At 42.2% G+C, this 24463-nt stretch overlaps 1 protein-coding gene across 6 annotated transcripts in view; it reads right to left on the bottom strand.

Moving 5' to 3' along the window:
• Positions 1-24463, bottom strand: part of DLGAP1 (DLG associated protein 1) — a 296372-nt gene that overhangs the window by 139588 nt on the left and 132321 nt on the right. For all 6 annotated transcript variants that reach the window (XM_040264664.1, XM_040264665.1, XM_040264666.1 and 3 more), the window contains exons 3-4: positions 12246-12423; positions 4437-4677 (exon numbers count right to left, since the gene is read on the bottom strand). In XM_040264664.1, coding sequence (XP_040120598.1) covers positions 4437-4677; positions 12246-12423 — 419 coding nt within the window. The remainder of the gene's footprint in view (positions 1-4436; positions 4678-12245; positions 12424-24463) is intronic.

Below are 24463 nucleotides of genomic sequence, written 5' to 3'. Positions count from 1 at the left end.
GCCCTTCCTGGGGGCGCCATGAAGGACAGGAGACCAGCTCAACCCCATTCACTTTTAAGAGCTTCCCCTAATGAAAAGAATATAGCACACCAGCCAAATATCAGGAGCAACAGTGTGGCACATGCTTACTCTTCATAAAGTCACATTATTGTTACATAAGTCTTCCTTGAAACTCTTGTAATGTACCAGAGGAAATATTTTAAAAGACCAGAGAATCATGTATCATGATAGCTTGCCTATTTTTGTGAAAGAGTATTATTTTAACTCAAATACTATATTGGCTTCACAAATCATAAAAAGCAGTGTTTACTTAAAACATCTCCCTCTGCCCACACCCACTGACCCTCCGGCTTCTACGTGCTGCGTCCCCACTGCGAACGACATACTTTGTGTCCTTTCTGACCTCGTGTGTGTGCGTGTATCTGCATGAGCACGTCCATGGATGATGCACTGCTTATGCTTATCCAGGCTCTTGTGTCACCAGACTGAAGTCTGTCTAGCTGCAATGTGGCAATGCTTTCGATAGGTCTTGGATGCTTAGCATAGGAAGTAAAAAGAAATCTCATCCTTAAACACATACAATTGCCTTTGTATATTTCACAGAAGGCCAGCTGAATCCAGTTCTCTGAAGTGGAGGTTTGGGTCTATTTCTAGCACCAAGTTCTACTTTTACCTAAAATATTCAGACGATTGAGGTAATGGTGCTTGTTTTCCCACAGTCATGAGGCTAACTGACCACTTAAAATTTTTACTTTCCTAGTGTTAGTTGCTCAGGCGTGTCTGATTCTTTTCGACCCCATGGACTATAGCCCACTGTGCTCCACTGTCCATAGGATTCTCCAGGCAAGAATACTGGAGTGGGTAGCCATTCCCTTCTCCAGAGGATCTTCCTGACCCAGGGATTCAACCCAGGTCTCCTGGATTTTGGGCAGATTCTTTATCATCTAAGCCACCAAGGAACAGTACCTCTGCTGCTGCTGCTGCTGCTGCTAAGTCACTTCAGTCGTGTCCGACTCTGTGCGACCCCATATACGGCAGCCCACCAGGCTCCCCCATCCCTGGGATTCTCCAGGCAAGAACATTGGAGTCAGTTGCCATTTCCTTCTCCAATGCATGAAAGTGAAAAGTGAAAGTCAAGTTGCTCAGTCGTGTGCGACTCTTTGCGACCCCATGGACTGCAGCCTACCAGGCTCCTCTGCCCATGGGATTTTCCAGGCAAGAGTACTGGAGTGGGGTGCCATTGCTTTCTCCAACAGTACCTCTAATCCTCACCAAATAGTCCAATGGTGCAATGATTATATAGGAACTTACTTGAATCTATTTGGTGGAGAGATATCTGAGTGCTTGAAGCAGATAATAAAGGGAGATAAGACAGGACTGTATTATAGATAAACCAAAATGTCAATTAACCAAAAGAAGCATAACTATACATCACTCCTCAACTCAGTTCCTAGTTGGCTCTGAGTCTCCATTAATCCCTGCTCATATCACCAGGGGCTCCCTAGGGCCCCTTGGAGCCGAGCCCATCTTCCTGACTCTCCCACATGGCAGCGGACATTTCTGTGGACCTTTCTTGGTGGTTTCTTTTTGCTCATATGAGGAATGGACAAGACTGGAGGAGAAAAGCTTAATAGTCTAGTTTGCTAAACATCTGAACCATTTAAAGTGGGCTGACAAAAATCAAAGACAGAATGTGGATTGTTGTGGGGGGAAGTTAATAGCTATTAACTGCAGTTGACAAAAATGAATTGTTTTTCAGACAAAGGAAAGTTTAGGAAATTTAAAATCTATTGTGAATGTCCAAGAATAATGAGCAAAGGCGAAATCTATGTCACATCCTACTGAACACAGATGTAAATCTGACCTGTGTGCACAAGGTTAAAATTAGAGCAAAGTCATTTCCTGATTAACACAGATGAGTGCATGCCTTCAAAAACTAGTAGGTCCTATGAGAAGGCAGATTTTCTATGGAAGGAAACTAATAGAAGAAAATATATTAATAATAGCACTGACATCATCATGACAGAGAAAAGGAAAACTGTGTATATGTGTGTGTGTGTGAGAGAGAGAGAGAGAAGAGGGGTAAGAAGGAAATACAGGAAGTATGACAGAAGTAGAATTAAAAGCACAGAACTTTATTATATCTTAAAGTGACTTTTTTTAAAAAAGAACAAATCCATGGTATAGATAAACTTGGAAAAGTGATATTAGAATTCTAAAGGCTTTACTTAGAATCTATAACATTTAGTTCTTAAACTGTTTGCTTATTTTTCTATGACTGTTAAGGACGATATATCATACTGTTGACGTGGATGATGGTGACATCACCAGCTGTCCTGTATACAAATGTGGTATTTTATGCTTCACCATTCCCCATGACAAGTTCCATCTTCCTGCCCCTAACCCCCTGCAGCTGCAGCCAAGCCTGGAGTCTCGCGGCCCTGACGGGGCTCAGGACTTAGGACAAGGCTTTTAGAGCCCAGGGTGGAGCGGATGTTGTCAGCTCTGCGGGGTTTTCGTTGACTGCTCCCTGTTTTTGGCTGTTCTCCCATACAGGGCCTCTGGCTAAAGCCTCTCCAATTCTAAATGGAACAGCACAAGACACCCCCACCCCAGGCCCCCTTCACCTCCTTCTCTGATAGGCTTGTCAGATTTAGGAAACACTACAGATGTCACAGGTAATTCTGTAGTGTAAGTCAGTCAGTGTAGTGTAAGTAGGTCCCATGAAAGATTTGGGATATACTGACACTACAAAATGATTCACTATTGATCTGAAATTCACATGTAACTGGCAACTTGGATTTTACCTGGTGAACTTATTATCTAAACTCTGGGAACCCTCAGCATACCTGGGAAGGGTCTTAGGAAAGACAGAATAGGGTATTTGGGGCAGGGTGTTCCCTTTTCCTTCCCTTGGCCCTTCTGGGCAAGGATCTGAATTTTGAGTATTTAAGGAGCAATTGCAGCACAGAAGAGTAGCTGGTGAGTGATGAATCTGCTGTACAGAGAACAGATCAGACAGGGCTTGGGGGAGGTGGGTGGGGAGGGGGCGGGGAAACAGGGAAACACCAAAGACGAAACTAGAGACGCAGCCACACCTTCAAGCTACACTTATTGCACAGATGTAAACACGCACAAATATGCCCGTGAATGAATTTAAAAATGTGTTCATTTCCTGAACCAACTTTATTTAACTTATTAACCTCGTCTGTGGCTGTGCAGAATCTCCTAGTGAGCAAGAACACACACCTGCTGTCTCTGGTGGGAATCGGCCACCCAGGGCCAGAGGCACTGGGATACAGTGGGTCAGCTGAGCCACGGTCTAGAAGCATCTCTTCCCTAATCCTGAGATCCTAATTTGCCTTGGTCCAGAAGGAACACCTGTTGTTTAACCTCTAATGGGTTTCTTGCAAGTAAGATGGGAACCTATTAGTTCTCAAGCCAGCAAAAGTTCTAAGCTGAATGATAATTGCTGACATTTAAGGCACCTAGAATGAAAACTGAATAGTTTAGCATAGATTTTTCCTTCTAATTAATTCATCACTTCTCTTGACTCGATGTGATGATCTTTTTTATCGAACTAGTCTTTATTGGAGTAATGCTAAATTCTACCAAAGTTAAGACTAGTTACAATGGAGAGGATTTTCTTCTTGGACCCAAATATTATTTTAAAAAAAGCACCCTGAAACCCTCCAAAACAATACATACACTGTCACACACAATCCATGGCTATATTCCTACATAGGTCCAGTGTCATGGAAACCAGCTAAGCTCTTCTGTGCCTCTCTGACGAAAATCTGATCAAAAGACAGTGTCGTGGCATAAATCCAAACAGTTTAGAGTGAAAAGGAGGTGCTGGGTGCGTATAGATAGGAGGTTTAAAATAAAAGGAAATAAATCTGCCTTTGGTTATAATGAAAGAAAACATAAGTTGTGCAATCAGTGTTTCTACATCATCCATTTCTTCCTGTCTCACAATGACAGTTCAGGTCTTTTGGGAGAGTCATTTTGTGTATATCTTGGGATTTTAAAAGCTTTCCAGCTCTGCGATGCTCAACAATCAGGGTGTCTGATTCGTGGAGAGGGTCATAGCCCCGAACGGGAGGGTTTGCTGACTGAGAGCAGGAATTGGGTGGGATGAGAGTACTGGTCCTAGGATGCTGGGTGGGCATCTTGGGAACATCTCCCCCCCCGCTGTGCTGTCTCCCTCGGTCCCCGAGTTGCAGTTGCCTCTGGTGATACCGGAGACGCAGATGGAGGAGGAAGGGGGTGTGTGACTGTGGCCGGAGGCGGGGATGCCTCGCGGGGAGTGGGTGGGGTTTGGAGACTGGAGACCGTGTGATACCCGCGAGGGGACCACGTGCAGTGTCTGGGGACAGCTGAGGCGCCGCCCGGGGGGCGGGGGCTGGTGCGCGGGGCCGGCTCTGCACACTCACCCGTGCTGCTCTGGATGGTCCTCACGGTGGTGGTGGTGCGCGGCGGGGAGGAGGACCGCAGCGACACGCACTCGTCGTCCTGCGAACAGCCCTTCTCGATGGCTCGCACGTAGCTGTGGCTCCGCATGCGGAAGCAGCCAGGCATCGGCAGGTCCAGGGCCTCCACCGCCTGCGACTCCAGCTCGCTGAACACCGACTCGCACACCGACTCGAACTGCCCGTTCACCTCCATCTCGCTCACCTGCGGGGCCAGATGGGACGTCAGCAACCGCTCTTCCTGGGGAGAAGCCAACTCGCCCTCCGAGCATCTCCAAACCACTTCTCCCAGAGGAACGCCCCATCAAAGAGCATTAAATTCGAACGCATTTTTAGCTCCTCAGCAAAGAGATCAAACCAGTCAACCCTAAAGGAAATTAACGCCGAATATTCACTGGAAGGACTGATGAAGCTTCCATACTTGGCCCCCTGATGCGAAGAGCTGACTCGTTGGAAAAGATGCTGGGAAAGACTGAGGGCAGGAGGAGAAGGGGACGACAGAGGATGAGATGGCTGGATGGCATCACTGACTCCATGGACATGAGTTTGAGTAGCTCCAGGAGGTGGTGATGGCCAGGGAAGCCTGGTGTGCTGCAGTCCTTGGGGTCACAAAGAGACACAACCGCGCCATTGAACAGCAGTATCCTTACAGACTAATGGGGTGGTATCTAGCTTATAGTCAATTAAGTTCTAAAGAAAGAGGACTTTGTTTTTAGAATGCAAGGAAGCATGGTGTTGGGAAATCTTCCTCGAGCTCACGCTGAGGTGCTAATTTTCTTTTATCCCTTCTCCAGCAGATATAAATGCAAACCTAGGGGCCAATGTTACAGCCCACGGTCAGAGTTCATGTACTTCAATGGGGCAGTTTTTGGCACAAACGTTTTAGAAGCTAGTATTTTTATTGTGCCTTTGGAAGTGACTCGTTTGTCAAATAATTTGTGTTGACTGGAGTGTAATTTATTGTAAAGTCTAGAAACAGGCCCTATATTTTCTGGCAAGATATATATATTCTGCACACAAATAGGTCAACCCAGATATGTCAGTCTCGAAAGACACTATTATTGAGATTTTCAAACTGTATACATACTATCTAAAAAAGGTTCACTCTTCTCTATAAAAAGCTGATATGGTCCACAAATTGTTTTTAAAATCTTCCAAATAAATTCTTCCCCCTTTTGAGGAATCAGTGTTTATTTACTTATATTCCTCTGTACATAACTTACACTGGATTTGAACACCACATTAAAAAAAAAAAAAAAAGCCAGACCAGGTTGTTTAATCGCTCAGTTGTGTCCAACTGTCTTGCCACCCAACAGACTGTAGGCCGCCAGGCTTCTCTGTCCATTGGATTTCCCAGGCAGGAACACTGGGGTGGGTTGTCATTGTCTTCTCCAGGGGATCAAACTGTGTCTCGTACATCTGCGTTGGCAGTTGGATTCTTTACCAGTAGCACCACCTGGGAAGCCCCATATTATATTCATATGTATATCTTTATTTCATACTGAAAATCTTGGTTTTCAAGGACACAGAAGATGATACAATTGGGATATTCTACAATGATTCATTTGGTTTCTTCCACAGGATATACACAACAGCCTCAGAATAGCAAACTAATACCACTGCTGCGCATACCACTATTAAACACAGTTCACAATTCCTTCCTTTCGCATGTGGTCTCTCTGTTTGTTCCTCCTTTAAAAATAGTTGTGCTACGGAATGAGGCCAGGCTCCACCTTTGCGGTACCAGGTGCTACTGCCAGCTCTGACAACCTTAAAAACTTAAAACTTCACTTCTGGGGGAGTATACTGAAATGTAGATTTGAGAATTGCTGGTTGGGGGGAAATGGCATTTAAGGTTGGAAGTTGTGTGTGCAAGATCGTGAATGAGTATTTTTGTATTAAAAGAATTTAAAGGCAAAAGAAAAAATTGTTGTGCTAGACTGACATTATCAGAGCACATCGTGTACATGGTCTCTCCCACTGTGGCTCTCCTTAGTCCTAGTTTACAAATGACTATATGTTTAATGTTTGTTGCTACTTTTTTCCTACAAAAAGGTGATTCTTTATCCAGCCTAGACACACATATAGGTCAGGTAGGTCTAGATGGCTTATAAAAACAAAGAACGAGCCCCCAACCCAGCCCCAATTCTTCCTCCCCAGAAGAACTGTTTTCAATTCTTCCAGGTGAATCTTAACAGTATTTGCATCTATATTGCCAGACACATGTTTATGTGAATCTCCTGATGTGTTCAGAGACCTCTGATAACCTCTTGGTTTCCTTCCTGCCCTGGAAACATCTGTCTGGGTGCCTCCTACTACAATCTGTGGCTGCTAAGCCCACTGCTGTGCTGGGGTCTCCCTTTGCCATCATTCCAGGGGTGCCTTTCATGATCTAACTGGTGGTGGTGCCCCAGTTCCCCTTTCCCTGTTTTATTCCCCATGTTCAGTGGAGCACATCTCCTAGTGCTTTCTTGGGAAGGCAGCCCCCTTCACGTTGCTGGAAATGTCTGCACCACCTCCACCGTTAAGGGAGAGCCGCTTGCATTTAGGGTTTTAGCTGCATCCCTCCTCCTCTCAGGTAATTCTGGGCTTCTCTCCTTGTCTCTTAGCCTCCGTGTGTGCTAGAGACTGGGAAAACAGATGTCTTTCTCACCTCTGAGCCTTTCTGTGTGTGCTGGTTTGCCCTATCCCTTCTGGATGCTTTTTAGGATTTTTTTTTTTTTTTTTTGGTCCTGAATGCTCTAATGTTTCACCATGGCATTCCCTGTAGGGATCTTTGTCCATTCATTATACTAGGTACTGGGTGGGCCTTCTCAACCTGCAGATTCATATCTTTCAGTTCTGGGACCATTTCTGGGACCATCATTTCATTAGTAATTGCCTTCCTTCTGTGTCACTGCTCAGATTTTAACTTCATTTCTATTTATTTTTTATCTGGTTTAATGCCATGAGTGGGGATATAGAGAAGGCTGAGCGCTGAAGAATTGATGCTTTCAAACTGTGGTGTTTGATAAGACTCTTGAGAGTTCCTTGGACAGCAAGGAGATCAAACCAGTCAATTCTAAAAGAAATCAGCCCTGGATATTCATTGGAAGGACTGGTGCTGAAGCTGAAGCTCCAATCCTTTGGCCACCTGATGCGAAGAGCTGACTCACTGGAAAAGACCCTGATGCTGGGAACAACGGAGGATGAGAGGGAGAAAGGGAACAACGGAGGATGAGGTGATGGGATGGCATCACTGACTCAGTGGACATAAGTCCGAGCAAACTCCAGGAGATAGTGAAGGACAGGGAAGCTTGGCATGCTGCAGTTCATGGGGTGGCAAAGAACTGGACATGACTTAGCAACTGAACAACAACAATGCTGTTTCTACTATATCATGGCAATTCACTTCAATTCTCTGAGCCTCACTTTTCTCATCTGTAAAGTGGGTATAATAATACCTCCCTCACAGGGATGCTTTTAAGGAGAAAAATAAAATATACAAGTGAACATTACTAGGCAGGCAGCAGGCATTCCATAAGTACTAGATATTCTTTATGAGAGAGAGTGGTGGGAAGAATGAGAAAATGTACTCTAATTCTCTGAGGTTCATAAATTAAAAAATGATCTTTCTTATGCATGTGTGCATGTCTGTAGCCCGCCAGGCTCCTCTGTCCGTGGGATTCTCCAGGCAAGAATACCGGAGTGGGTTGCCATTTCCTTCTCCAGGGGATCTTCTAGACCCACGGACTGAACCCATGTCTCCTGCGTTGGGAGGCACATTCTTTACCACTGAGCTACCTGGGAAGTCAATCTTTCTTACAGCTGACATGAAATTAATGAGATAATATGCAAAGCTTATAGCATATGTCAGGTAGGTGAAATATAGTAACTATTCCATTGTTCTCATTTCCATTATTACTACTGCTATTATTGGCAATATTATTGCCACTAATACCCCAATTCCAGCAGATATTGAAGAAATTTATGAGTTAGGAGTCAGGACACCTAGGTGTTCTGGGTTCTGTCACTGACTAGCTGTGTGCTCAAAAATGCCTAATTCATCTCAGTTTACATTTCTGGCACAAATGCAATGAAGGGATGGTTTAGGTCAAACGTCACCACTAACCTGCTGGCATCACCTTCGAGTACAATACCTGCCCTATCACATTTACCTTTTTAACCCCAACATCACTGGACAAAACATATCTGTGGGCTTCTAGTTTATCATTTTAGGTGAAGATGTCTGATTTGGATTTGAAATAAATTGAGAAGTAAATTAAGCTAATTTGGAAATGAGAGTTATCATGCCAAATATTTTTGAAAATGTGACTTTCTCAAATTCTTCTCAAGTCTTACTTTAAAAGCCCCCATTTTTTAGATGTGTATATAGGGGAAAAAAGTAGAAAGGGAATAAACATATAAAAAGATGTTTGGTTCTCCTCATAATCTAAGCACAATCTGTTTTTAGGGATTTTTTTTTCTATAAGGTATGAACGGCGGAAACAATTTAGTTATTCTATACCAATTTCTTAACTTACGGCATTTTACTTTGATCTTTCTAGAAGCCTTTGATGAATAATATATCAGGTTTTAAGAAGGAATAGGCTATAATGCACTTAAATTCTATACTATTAGAGCTGCTACTGAAGATCTATAAGAGAGATATCTCCAACATCACAACAACCAACTACTTTTTGAAAAGCCTAGAATATATATAGTAGGATTACTTAGAAGAAGAAATCATTCCCTTTGAATAATGACAATGCTGGCACGGTGACAGAAAATTTGAAATCATCCTTCCTGATACTTTGTTCCTTGGAAAATGAATATGATACTAGAAAAATGGTGTGTCATTAGGAATCCATTTAGGATGGCTCTGCTTCCTGTATTTTACTTAAGGCGCAATGATCACACCACTGAATTGCAGACTTGACGCCCCCTCCCCTTCGCCCTGGATCAGGGCCCACACGTGCCTCTTTAGTGTTGACACTGTACTAAGTTGTCACCAGAAAGTGACACGGTCTCAAGGTCAGATCTGTGGCGCAGAGACTAAAAGCAGGCAGCTGCATGAGTGTGCGTCATGATAAAGAAGCTCTCCTGTTGTAACTGTGTGAAATTATGAAAGCAGTGGGTGTGTATAAACATTTCCAGCAGAATACTCTAAACCCATGGATGTATTCTTCAGATGTGACACTGGAGAGTTATAGACTATTTTACAATTCTGGAAGGCTGTGTGACCACGAGCCTGTCCAGAATAAAGATCAGTGTAAAGAAGTTTTAAAAATTATATTGTTTATATTGAAAAAAAGTAAGAACAAAGCAAAGTTCAAATTTCACCAAATGAGACACCAAATATTTACCTAAGAGTTGGGATAGTGAGCTTCACTGGACAGCAGTAGCTGGCACAAATAGATACGTGTGAGAGTTCTTTATGGAAATGTACAGTGGGCAAACATTGGAATCCAATATGCCAACTTTTGCTGCCTTCCACCCTACCCTGATATTGGAGCCTTGCTGTGGTCCCTGCCTTTGCTTTTCAAGGATACATTTTAGCAGGAAGCTCTATTTTGATGGTGGGGACAAAATGAGAGGAGTGATCCTATTTCAAGGTCTTACTCTGATAGATCAGAGATGCTTCCGGGCTTAGCCTACCATTCAGCACCACCGGCTTACCATCTTCACCACTACCACCATCATTAGCATCATCTCTACCACCACCATCGGCACAATCCTCACCACCATCACCAGCACCATCACCACCATCAACAGCACCAGCAGCACGACCATCACCACCACCGGTAATATTAATTCTCACCTTGATGATCACAAAGTCTTTCAAACTAGCCTCTCTGCCTCTTCAGGCTCTCTCTCATTCTCTCCAATTTTCCTACAATTAATTTTTTTGGGGCGGGGCCTGGATTAACTATCCTTCATCAAAGTTCTGATCATCTGTTTTGCCTGTATAAAAGCTGAAGTTTTAATTAATCTTCAATCAGTCTCCCTCCTAATGAATAAGGTCCAGTCCCCTGGGCCCTGCATGGAAGGCTGTGCATGAGAGATGCCTCCAAGACAAAATTCAGAACAGACTGCCCATTGCTGTGGCTACAAGTATTCTGAACTTCAACCACACACTATAGCTTGCATATGCTTTGGGGCTTCCAATGTGGTGCTAGTGGTAACTGCTTTAGGCCAGCATTTTTCAAAGTTCAGATATATACTACTTTAATAAATACTTCTTTATTAATACATTATTTATTAGAATCAGCTGGAATATCTGTTAAAATGTACATTCCTAGACCCCATGCCTAGAAGCGCTCTCTTTAGAATCCTGGGCACTGAACATTTTTTTTTTTTAATTCTCTTGGGTATCCTGTTGACAATTTCATGACCATAAAGTCCCATTTAACTTTTGGTTACTTACATATCTTACAGGGTGTTTATAAGGATTAATATTATGAACATATAAAGCAGTTGGCACAGTGCCTGACCCAGTAAAGTTGGCTCTTATGGCTAATTCTTGTCCTGCCCACCTCAGTGTTTTTCTGGTGTTCAAGCAAATAACATTTGTTATTGTTATTTGTTATAGATAACATTTATTTTTTGGTATATCTCCACTGTTAAACTATAAACTTTGGGGGAGCAGGAATGAGACATTATTCACCACTGAATAACTTGCAGGATCTAGCCCAGTGTTTTGCTCAATAATATTAGCCGAGTTAATAGCATAGTGCTTTTAAAAGTAATTAATTAGTTAACTTTTGTCTGCTCTGGGTCTTCGTTGCTGTTCACGGATTTCGGCAAGTGGGGGCTACTGTCTAGTTGCAATGCTTGGGCTTCTCACTGTGGTGGCTTCTCTCGTGGAGCACAGACTCTAGGCACTTGAGTTTCAGTAGTTGTGGCTCTTGGGCTCAGTAGTCTGGGTACATGGGCTTAGTTGCCCTTCAACCAGGGATCGAACCCGTGTCCCCTGCATTGGCAGGTGGATTCTTAACCCTGGACCACCAAGGAAATCCCAAGTATGGTGCTTATTTTAAAAAACTGTGATAAAAATTAAAATTCAGAACTCCTAAATTTTATTTCCAACCCCCCCCCTTTTTCTGTCCTTCCAGAAGAAGCACCTCCTGCTCCTCTGGCGGCTCCTGAAAGCTGCAGTGTCCACCCTCCAGGAGTCGTAGGTTTAACCCTCCCTTGGGCTGAGGCAGCCTAACCCCCTCCCATATTCCCTGGAGGCACTGAGAAGCTTTAGCTGAGTATTTCAGATGCAGTATTAAGTTAACTTTACTGAGTCTTCATCCCTAATTCTGGGTACCAGTTCTTAGAAGTAGACTTGTGTCTTACAACCAAGACACAATATTCACCTAGGACCCAGCTGGAATAAACAGGTCACATCTCATTTCTCAGCCTTTGTCCCTGTTTTGATGACTTGCTTAATATTTTTAGGATTAGACACTGACTAGGTTTTGCCAATGACGTTCACCCTGTCCTTCTATCCTTCAAATGTCTTTGCACCTGAAGCCTCATCCATCAACTCCTTAATGACAAATGTGCCGGTGCAGGCTGACTGCTAAAGAGTTTCCTCAAGGACTCCCCCCGCGTGCTTTACCCCAGCTGCCCAAGGATCCCTCTGCTGCTGGTAGGACTGTTGGTCCCCAGAGCCGGCTGTGGCCAGTCACAGGCAGCATTTAGACTGGGGCCCCTGCCCGACCCACTCAGGGGATGTCAACCTCCTCGCGTCACACCCCCTGGGTTTCCCCAACTCCCCCGTGCAGTTACGGCCGCGGGGCTCACCTGGCTGATGGTGCTCATGGCGCGCATGTAGCTCTCGTTCCTGGAGCGGAACTTCGGGGACGTGAGCAGCCCTGCAGGGTCCAGGCTGTCGAGGCTTCGGTTGATGGAGACCTCACTGACCGCCCTCAGGTAACTGTGACTCCGGATCTGGAGTTTGGGGGAGTGCTCATTGGAAATCCTGGAGGAGAACAACGGAGAGTGTGCGTCGAGTCCTGTTCCAGCGTGCAGGCGGGAGTAAGACAGGGCAAGTTCCGACTGCCAGGGCCGCCCTACGTACTAGCGCGAGAACACAGATGTCCTCCCGTGGTTGTTACACTCCCACGTGGGGTCTGGGAAGAAAGCTTTTGATGGGAAATCACTGAGAGAAATTATAACTCCTTCAGCCCATGAAATAATGTCCTCAATCACATTTTCCTAGACATCCTAGGGGGCATCGTGTAGCTGCCATGCCTGCCCTAGAATTCTTCCCGGTTGTAACTTGTGAGCTTTCCCTTTGTACTCATTTCTTTTCTATGCCATCTTCTATTTTATTTTTTATTGTGGTAAAAGTCACATAATAGATAAAATGCACTATTCATATTTATCTGTGCAGCTCAGTGGCACCAAGTACATTCACATTGTTGTGCAACTCTTACCATCATCCATCTCCCGAATGTTTCACATTCCTAAACTGAAACTCTGTCCCCAGTAAACACTAGCTCCCCATTCCCCTGCCCTACCTCCCCATCCCCTGAGCCCCCCTCCCCTCTACACCCGAAGCCCCTGGCATCTACCAACCTACTTTCTGACTCTATGAATTTGACTCTTCTAGGTATCTCACATAAGTGGAATCAAACAGTATTTGCACCTACTGTATATTGGAATGCACTTTTAAGGTTAGCTTAATATATGTCCTACAAACAAGACTGTCCTTTGTTTTGGATTTTCTATTAATGGCAAATGGCAAATGGGTGTCTGTCTGTAACTCTATCAATATCTCTATCCATCTTTCTATCATCTGTTTAATCTTTTCTCATTTAGTTGAGATTTAACAGTGAACAAAACTTAAATTTTAGACGTTAACATGTGCACATCTCCAAATCTTGATATCAAAAGACAAGTCTTACATACATTATACTTGTAAGACTGTTTCCCAAGATGCATTTTAAAATTATAAAAGCAAATTGCACTTTGCAAAAAGCCAAGCTATCCAGAAGAGCACAGAGCAGAAAGCGGGTCTCCTCGTCCCCTTGTTCCTGCTCCAGAATCCCACTCCCCTGAAAGAATTACCCATAACAACTTGCTGTATAGCCTTCTTTACCCTTTCTGAACACATAAAAACAATTGTTTTAGTAATTAAAATTTTTTTATTGAAATATAGCTGATTTACAATGTTGTGTTAGTTTCAGGTATACAGCAAAGTGGTTTATATATTCTTTTTCTTTATAAACTATTACAAGATATTGAATATAGTTCCTTGTGCTATACAGTAGCACCTTGGTTTTTTTTTTTTTAATCTATTTTATATACAGCAGTTTGTATATTTTAATCCTAAACTCCTAATTTATCCCTCCTCCCCCCTTTCCCCTCTGGTAACCATAAGTTTGTTTTCTATGTCTGTGTTTTTTAAGTAATTTTTGAATTTTGTTTTTGTGTGGGATTCAGGGTGATTTTGTTTCTTTCATTATTAAAAAAAATTTGCTATAAAATTGTTTGCAATTTAAAAAGTTGATAAGGAGAAAGATGTAGGCCCAATAAGCTTCTATTATTTATAATTTTTCTGGAGATCATAGCTAGTGAAATTAGAAACAAAAAAAGAAATAGAGAATATAAATATTCTGTAGAAAGAGAGAAACTTTGAGTATTTACAGATTATACAATTAATTCACTAGAAGATAAAATCAACTGAAAACTTTTAGAACTAATAAGAGTGATTGCCCAAATAGTTACATACAGGGTAAAAACAGAGAAATCAATAGTTTTTCTATATACTGCCACCACCAAATAGAAATTTTAATTTAAAAATCCATTCAAAATGATAAACATAATAAGTAGAAGCTATGAAAAAGAGGTGCACCAGAAATTTTTGCAAAAGTAATAAAACTTTATGCAAGGCAATAAGCAAGTCGTAAATAAAAACAATTTTCCTGGATGTGAAACTCAATATTGTAAAAAATTTTAAACTTCCTAAATTAATTTATAAATTTAATACTTGTTGTTCAGTCGCTAAGTGGTGTCCAACTCTTTGTGACCCCATTAACTGCAGCACGCCAGGCTCATCTGTCCTCTCCTATCTCCTCTGTCCTATCTTGAGGAGTTTGCTCAGACTTGTCCATTCCTGATCCAGGGATCCAACCCAGATCTCCTCTGTTGCAGGCAGAGTCTTGACCATCTGAGCACCAGGGAAGCCCCTGGTAAATTTAATACTAAAAGCTGAGGATTTGATCAATGGCCACTTTTTGCAACTACACTGAAGGAGGGGCCAAATTAGAATAGATCTGGAATTTAGCATCAAAAGGAAACCTCTTGTGTATTTTACTAATACAAAAGAGAAACTGATTGTTCTAGCAATGTTCCCTATGGATCCTAAAAGTAGCTGCCAAACATAAAAATACCTCTGCCAGATCAGGCAAGTATTTTGCATGCATTTTGTGGCATTATGGAGATTCACCAGGGACCACTTTATAAACGCTCGTGCCAAAAATCCCCATCAGAAATGCACTGAAGAGTGCATTTTCTCACTGAGATCTCTTCTAGGGAAAGAGAACCTTCACTAGAAGCATTTACAGCCTAAAGTTCACTTCCACTAGAACTTGAGAGAAGACAAATGTGTTTCTTTGGCTATCTTGTAGCCTGACCCAGAGCAATGGTATTGCCAACATAAATGAGGCTGCGCTTCCAAACAGTTGTCAGGGTGGCAATGTGGGCAGCTGTTTCATAAATGGTCTACATTCAAAGCAAGAAGTGAAAAGCTCAGTGTTTTGAACAATGAGGGTGTGTCTGCTGGCTGAGATGGAGAAATGAGGCATCTTTGAAACAATCATTCAGTCCAGCAACTCGTTATGAAAGAAAGCATAATTCCAAACTGGAAGATCATTCAGAAGAGATCAAATAGTTCTACTTTGGTGAGTCATTCCTGATGAAACAATACCTACTTTAATGATACACAAAATATAAGGAAATGAGCTCTTTGATCTTGTCCACTTAGAGAGCAGTGCCCACAGCTCTCATCATAAAGGGTAGAGTATGTATGTGTGCTCCTGAAGATGAAACATTCATGAAAGAAACACCAAAAGAGAATGAGTTGATTATCAACTCTAGAGGAAGTTGATTTGCTAAGAAGAAAAGGAATGTGCATATTCAGAAACATTAGCTCTTATATTAGATTAATGATCGATGTTAGCCTATTCAAATGACAGCCATCATATTTCACTTTCTCCCTAAATTGCTTATGCTGAGTTAACCTTTCATGGCTTATCCCAATGGAATTGAGATTTTGGCCTGGTTGGGCCCCATTCATTATCATGTCCTTTACTACTACTACTACTAAGTCACTTCAGTCGTGTCCAACTCTGTGCAACCCCATAGACGGCAGCCCACCAGGCTCCCCTGTCCCTGGGATTCTCCAGGCAAGAACACTGGAGTGGGTTGCCATTTCCTTCTCCAATGCATGAAAGTGAAAAGTGAAAGTGAGGTCGCTCCTTAACTGCACCCAAAGATGGGATGCCCTTAGATGGCAGTGAGACAGCTAGACAAACAAGTTTGGCTAGTGTATCAGTAAGGTTTCCATTGCAAAAAGAAAAAATGCAATAATACTTGGAAAACAACATTTAATACATTTTACTTTTTGAATATAGTTTTACTAATTTTAATTGTGTTTATTTTAAAAGATATTTTGATTTTATTGGAGTATAGTTAATTTACTGTAATGGGAAAGAATATGAAAAAGAATGCATGTGTGTGTGTGTATATATATATATGAACCACTTTGCTGTACAGCAGAAATTAACACTATTGTAAATCAACTACACTTCATATTCTGTGATAACCTATATTAAGGAAGTTGATTTACAATGTTGTGTTAATGTCTGCTGTACAGCAAAATGATTCATGCACACACACATATATAATCCATTTTTTCATATTCTTTTCCATTATGGTTTATCACAGGATATTGAATATAGTTCCCTGTACTATACAGTAGGACCTTGTTGTTTTTGCAGTCTATATATAATAGTTTACCTCTGTTAGTTTCAAACTCTCAATCCATCCCTCCCCCTGCCCCCCTTTACCTTCGGCAACCACAAGTCTGTTCTCTCTGTCTGAGAACACAGCATTTTAAATCAGTGTTCCCAAAGAGAGAATGATTAATCCTGTAATACATCACTAACACTGTAACTCCACAAGATGAACAAGCTCCAGGGATCTAATGTACAGCACAGTGCACGTGTCCTATCACTCAGTCGTGTCCGACTCTTTGCGAGCCCATGGACTGTAGCCCTGCAGGCTCCTCTGTCCATGGGATTCTCCAGGCAAGAACACTGGAGTGGGTAGGCATGCTCTCCTCCAGGGGCTCTTCCCAACCCAGGGACTGAACCCAGGTCTCCTGCATTGCAGGCTGATTCTTTACCACTGAGTCACCAATAACTACATAATAACAAATAAAATGGAAAACTTACTCAAGGGGCTCAGAGCAAGCCCCATGAAGAAGAATGAACCTGAAGAGAGATTATGCAGGCTGAGAAATTAAAAGAAAAGAATACGGAAAAACATACAGAGCTTCAAAGATGGTGGGACACCATCAAACACACCAACATACATGTAATTGGAGTTCCAGAAGGAGAGGTAGAAAATACATTTGAAGAATTAGTGGCCAAAATCATCCCAAATCTGATGAAAACTCATATATCTAAGAAGCTTTAAAAAACTCAAAATACTATAAACTCAGTGAGACCCACACCTAACCATATCCTTGTAGAAGTGTCAAAAGGCAAAGACAATGAGAAAATCTTGAAAGCAGAAAGAAATGACTCATCACTTACAGGGAATCATCAATAAGATTAAAAGCTGACTTCTCATCATAAATCAAGGATGCTAGAGGGCATTGAGATGAAATATTCCAAGTACTGAATGAAAAAGATGGTCAACAAAGAAGTCTATATACAGAAAAGCTATCTTTCAAAAAAGAAGTTACAACATTCCCAGAAAAACAGACTGAGAGATTCATTGACAGCCACTTAGGGTCTTTTTTCAAACTTCTTTTGCAACACCATATAGTTCCTTAACCACGTCATTTTCCTTCTGTTTCTTAGAACTAACTTCATAAAGGGATCCGTTTCACCAACTGATTAGCCCCATCAGAACAGCACAGCTTAGACACAGGAGCAACTTCTACATTTTAAGATTCAGACTGAAGGAACAAACTCCCATAGGTCCATTGTTGTGTTCTTTGTTGCTCTTCCTCCATAAATGCTTGAGATGGGGAATGAATGTCAGCATTATTTCTGGGAGACATGACATTGCCAAGTTTTGTAGACCTTGCTATCTCAGAAGTCCAGGGTGGGGTAAAAGGAAGATGAGGAAACAATCTTGGGGATTTTTCTTTGTTCCATTAGCTTCACTCTGTAGAGGAAAAAAACTGATATGGGTGGAGATTTGCTGACTGTTCTACTGGGAAGATTAACAAAGAGCCACAGGCTGAGTATCTGCAAAGCCATATGCTAGAAGCTGGGATACTGCATTTTAGTTATAAAGTGGATCTTCTCCAAAATAAAGGTGTTCTTCTGACAATAATTCATCAACCCTAGCAACTTTCAACATAAAATGCAGTTCTTACAGGGTGCCAAATATGTTTATCCATCATATTTAGGCTCTTCGGACACTGGGAAGGACATCCCAGGTAGGGCTGGTGGTAAAGAACTCACCTGCCAAAGCAGGAGATGCAAGAGACTCAGGTTCGATCCCTGGGTCAGGAAGAGCCCCTGGAGAAGGGCGCAGAATTCCAAGAAAGATACTTGGAATTCAAACATTCTTTCATATAGATTCTCGAGACTGTGCAACATTAGATTTAAAACAATACAAATCAGATGCCAACTATTCATAATGCTTGTGCTAGATGCTGCGGAGAACATGTGATTCCTGCCTTTGATAATGCCAGTCTCTAGACAGAGACAAATATGCCGAACAAACTTGAAGATAATCTGTGTTGTGCTTATAATAGGGCTTCCTAGTTGGTGTTAGTGGTAAAGGACCCACTTGCCAATGCAGGAGACATAGGAGATGCGGGTTTGATCCCTGGGTTGGGAAGATCCCCTGGAGGAAGGCATGGCAACGCCAGTATTCTTGCCTGGAGAATGCCATGGACAGAGGAGCCTGGTGGGCTACAGCCCATGGGGCCCCAGAGCTGGATACAACTGAAGCGACTTAGTACACAAACATGTATTTATAATAAGTGTTCAAGAAAGATGCAAGAAGGTAGCAAAGAAGAAACTCATTTGGAGTAGAGGTATTAGGAAAAGCTTTGGAGAGAGGACAGCTTGGAGTCTCTCAGACCCTAATAGCCTGTCATCAGGTAAGAGTGAGCCAGACAGAAGTCATTCCAGACCCAGGGAGCAAAAACTTGGAGGCTCAGGGCAGAGGACAGTGCCCAGGAAGCTGATACATACAGAGCTGAGCCTGCTCTCATCAGAGGCTTATTGCAGTTGTAACTGCCTGCTGGCCAGTCTCGCCCATAAAACTGTGGGTTCTGGAAGGCAGCGACCACATCTGGGGTCATGGGATTATATGGAATCATCACTGTGTTCCCAAAGCTTAGCACAGTGGCTGGCATACATTGTTGTTGTTCAGTTGCTAAGTCATGTCCAACTCTTTGCAACCCCATGGAATGCAGCACACCAGGCTTCCGTGTCCTTCACTATCTCCTGGAATTTGTTCAGATTCATGTCCATTGAGTCAGCGATGCCATCCAACTATCTCATCCTCTGTCATCTCCTTCCCCTCTTGCCCTCAATCTTTCCCAGCATCAGGGTCTTTTCCAATGAGTTGGCTCTTTGCATCATATTATTAGATTTCCTTAAAAATTTGTTGAATAAGTGTGAGGGGGGTTGTGTGGAGAGTCTGAAGTCCACCAAGGCACTGTGACAAGAAACCCAGTAAGACCCTGATGAGGACCTGAAGAGAATCAAGGCACCATGGAAGGTGAAGACTTGGGGGACAGGTAGATCTCTTTGGAGATCTATTCCTCAGTGATGGAAAGTGTTAGTCACTCAGTTGTATCCTATTCTTTGCGACCCCATGGACTGTGTAGCCTGCCAGGCTCCTCTGTCCATGGGACTCTCCAGGCAAGAATACTGGAGTAGGTGTGTGTGTGCTTAGTTGCTCAGTCATGTCTGCCTCTTTGCGATCCCATGGACTGTAGCCTGCCAGGCTCCTCTGTCCATGGGATTCTCCAGGCAAGAATACTGGAGTGGGTTGCTATGCCCTCCTCCAGGGAGTCTTCCCGATCCAGGGATCGAACTCATGTCTCTTATGTCTCCTGCATTAGGCGGGTTCTTTATCACTAGCGCCACCTAGGAAGTCCACCGCATGGTATATGGGATCTTAATTCCCCACCCAGGGATGAAACCCTCACCCCCTGCATTGGAAGGCAGAGGGTTTTTTTTTTTTTTCTATTGAGAACTTTTATTTAGGTCTAACCTAACATCTAGAGGACTTCCATGCGATTCCATCTTTTCCCAGAATGAAATTCCAAACTGCACTTTCTAGGAGAGAGATTTGGAGAGTTGAGTTTTGCTATTTAAATTGGGATCACATTAATTATTAGCAGACAAAAGACCTTTCTTTGCTGGACTTAACCACCTTAACTAAGGAAAGTCCCTTAGAGCTGTAAGGATTTACTGGATAATTAGCCTCTCTCTCTCATCGTGGCAAATGTAAATAACATAAAACCCACCATTTCAACCATTTTTTGGTTTGTTTTTAAATTCTAATTGGAGGATAACTGCTTTATGATATTGTGTTTGTTTCTGCCATACATCAACATGAATCAGCCACAGGTATACATATGTCCACTCTCGAACTTCCTTCCTGCATCCCATCCTCTCCCACCCCTCTAGGTTGTCACAGAGCACTGGTTTGAGCTCCCTGCATCACACAGCAAATTCCCATGGGCTATCTGTTTTGCATGTGGTGACGTGTATGTGTCCATGCTGTCTCAATGAGTCCCGCCCTCTCCTTCCCCCGCTGTGTCCGCAAGTCTGTTCTCTGTGTCTGCAAGTCTGTTCTCTGTGTCTGCAAGTCTGTTCTCTGTGTCTGAGTCTCCATTGCTGCCCTGCAAATAGGTTCATCAGGACCATCTTCTAGATTCCAAACACGTGTTAATATACAATATTTGTCTTTCTCTTTCTGACTTACTTCACTCTGTACCCTAGGCTCTGGGTTCATCCACCTCATTATCACTGACTCAAATGTATTCTTTTTTATAGCTGAGTAATACTGATGCTTTTGAACTGTGGTGTTGGAGAAGACTCTTGAGAGTCCCTTGGACTGCAAGGAGATCCAACCAGTCCATTCTAAAGGAGATCAGTCCTGGGTGTTCTTTGGAAGGAATGATGCTAAAGCTGAAATGCCAATACTTTGGCCACCTCATGCGAAGAGTTGACTCATTGGAAAAGACCCTGATGCTGGGAGGGATTGGGGGCAGGAGGAGAAGGGGACGACAGAGGACGAGATGGCTGGATGGCATCACCAACTCGATGGACAGGGGTTTGAGTGAACTCTGGGAGTTGGTGATGGACAGGGAGGCCTGGTGTGCTACAATTCATGGGGTCGCAAAGAGTCGGACACGACTGAGCGACTGAACTGAACTGCGCTGAATATTCCATCGTCTATTTTTAAGCGTGCAGTTGGGCAGCATTAAGAACTTTTACAGTGTTATACAACTGTCACCATCATCTAACCACAAAACCGTATCATCATCTTAAACTGAAACTCTGTACCCATTAAACACTAACTCCCCATCCTTCCTTCCCTGACCGTCTTACTTTCTGTCTCTATGAGTTCGACGACTCTTAAGTACCTCACATAAGTGGAATCATAGTGTTTGTCTGGCTTGTTTTGCTTAGCATAATGTCTTCAAGGTTCATCCATGCTGCAGCATGTATCAGAATTTCCTTGCTTTAATATTACTCATTAATATTCCATCATTCTATCCACCATATTTTGTTTATTCATTCATCCATTAACAGACACTTGGATTGCTTCTACCTGTTAGCTATTGTGAATAACACTGCTATAATCTAAGTGTACAAATAGCCGTTGGAGTCCCTGCTTTCAATTCTTTTGAGTATATACTCGAAAGTAGAAATCTTACTTTAACAGAAATACTTAACTTTTCTGTTTCATTTCTTAGCAATTAAGCTACCAGCAACTTTGGGGACCAATATAATTAAAACAAACTGTCATTATTTTTCCTCCAAAAGATACTCTATTGATCATTTAAGGTAAGTTTTAGGGATACACAATAATGTAGTATCTCAGGAACTATTATTGTTATGGCTGAAAACAGAAAAATACTTCTATTGTTTGGTGAAAAGTATAGTAATAAATCTGAGTATAATTTTACTGCTCTAGTGATTGGAAAACAGTAATGTAATTAAAACGATACAGTAACATTGAGACTAAATTGGATTGCCATGATTAAGACATCCAGGAAAATAATTCTACAAGCAGTTAGAGATTACAGAAAGACTGTTGACAGGAGTGTCAGTCTATGAACTGGTTAAGGAAAGAAATAATGTCATCACTAAGGAAGACGGGATGACAATTCAAATGTTCTAGTTAGTAAAGAGCCCTCATTCTTAGGAGGGATGTAAATGCTGCTTTGAGCTAAAGGGAGAGTGTTTCTTTCAATTTAAAAAGTGTCGGGGCAGAAGAGGTGTTCTTACACAGATGTAAGCTGACATTGACAAACCGGAGTCATTAAAGCCTGTGTGAAAGTCTTTTGATAGATTTGTTCATAAAGTGCTTCACATTCTGACTTAACTTGAGGAAGAGAAAAACGCAACTAAAGACAGTCTTAAATAATTCTTTTAGTGTTGGTTTTCTTTTAATCCCCCTTGTTGGATGCTCTGTGTCTACACTCACTTCTAGCCTCTCAAAAGGTCTCAAAGAAGACCTCCCTCCCGTCCATGTGTCAGCCTTCAGTTGTTTAGAACACAGGTGTCAAGCCCTAGCTAAGCCTCCCTTCTCCTGGTGACACGTCCTCCTTCATCTGGTCCTTGTATGTCAAGATTTGTAGGCACTCTGCTACCTTGATAACTCATCTCTAAAGCAGGTCCAATTTGTTATTTTTTCTTTGACAACAGAGTACCTGGAACCAAACTCAACCTTTCAAATATGGGCTGACAAGAGTGGAATACAGAATGGCTATTGCTTTCTGTCCTGTAGAAAATCATTTTGGGGTGAAGTCTAAAAAGCTTTGGACTTATTGTTTGGTTTATAGTCACCCTGTTGGCTTCTGGTAAGCTTCCTTTGGACAACTTTTATTTATTTATTATTTTTAAAACTTATTATTTTGTATTGGAGTATAGCTGATTAACTATGTCGTGATAGTTTCAGATAGACAGCAAAGGGACTCAGCCATACATATATATGAGTCCTCCAGACTCCTTCTCATCCAGGCTGCCACATAATATTGACTAGAGTTCCATGTGCTATACAGTAGGACCCTGTTGGTTATCCATTTTAAATATAGCAATGTGTACATGCCTTTGGACAGCTTTTGGATCTTCACCTCAAAGGATGTTAAGTCATTACGATTTTTGATCCTTTTCTTCCTGTGAAATTGATACCAAGGTTTATCCTGCCAACCCCATACAATATATGCAATATATGGGCTCTATTCCTTTTTTTCTTTTTTTGGTTGCACTGGGTCTTCATTGCTGTGAGTGGGCTTTCTCTAGTTGCAGCAAGTGGAGCTATTCTTGGTTGCAGTGAGCAGGCTTCTCATTGTGATGGCTTCTCTTGTTGTGGAGCACAGGATCCAGGCTGCGTGGGTTTTAGAAGTTGTGGCACACGAGCTCAGTAGTTGCGGATCGAGGGCTTAGTTGTTCCACAGCATGTGGAATCTTCCCGGAACAGGGATCAAATCCACGTTGGCAGGTGGATTCCCATCCACTGTGCCACCAGGGACCATAGCAACTATTCTTGCTAGTTAGAAGCAAGTGTAATAAAACCCCAAGTCAGTGAGTGTTATGAATTCTCTGCTTTACCTACAATGTCTTACTCAGTTAGCACACCAATATTATGAATCATTCTAACAGTTATGAAGCATTATTATTCCTATTTTGTAGATGAGGAAACTGAGGCTGATGAGTTTGTAAACTTAGAACTGGAAGCTTGGCCTATCTAATTTCTGTCATCTTAACTACCTTGTGGCTTCCTCATAAGCGTGCACCGTATTTCCTTACCCCATCACCTGTAAAATTATTGACTAGGATTGGGCAAATCCATTGTCTTTGGAATTGGCTCAGTCCATTAACAGCACAGTCTTTGTTAGGCTCTTTATCATGTACTTCTGTGACCCAGCCCATGCTTCTCTGATGTCAGTTTTTTCCTGCAAGCCTATTGGGATGTACTGTGTAAATGTTTTAAATGCAGTTCCATTCCTCTGATATGTCTCAACCAGTTCAGGGAGGAAAAATATAGGCAGTCCTATATGTTCCTTTTCAGTCAGTCTATGCTGGCTCCTTCTTTTCTAAATCATCAGAAACCATCTGTTTAAAAATCCATTCTGAAGTTGCCCCAGGGATTTACATTAGATCAACCATCTGAAATTTTTAGAATCCTCTCTTTAGAAAACTGAGATAATATTTACCTTTCTGGCACTTTCCCTATGGTTCCTAAAATATTACCAATATTGATTCTACAATGACATCTGCATTCCTTTAGATGGAAATTAAATTTTCTTGGCTTTATGTATTTGCTTCTTATTTGTGGCAGCTACCTAGTTTTGGTTCTAAGCTGGGCTTAGGTAGTTGGCCATATTCTTTTTGCATGCCAATTCAATTAAGTTTTAACTCAGAAAGCTATTACGTATTGGGGAAGTATATTGTAACCGAATGTAAACACGGCTCCTACACATTAGGGCTGCTTCTCACCTATGCAGTACTTGTGTACAAATTAGGAAAAGATGCCCCTTTCTCAAATAAAAAAGTGCTTAGATAATTATATTATGGTGT

The sequence above is a fragment of the Oryx dammah genome, unplaced genomic scaffold (genome assembly GCF_014754425.2).
Source record: "Oryx dammah isolate SB20612 unplaced genomic scaffold, SCBI_Odam_1.1 HiC_scaffold_22, whole genome shotgun sequence".
NCBI lineage: Eukaryota > Metazoa > Chordata > Mammalia > Artiodactyla > Bovidae > Oryx > Oryx dammah.
Note: the sequence above shows the minus strand (reverse complement) of the source record. Positions and strands in the feature narration are given on the sequence as shown.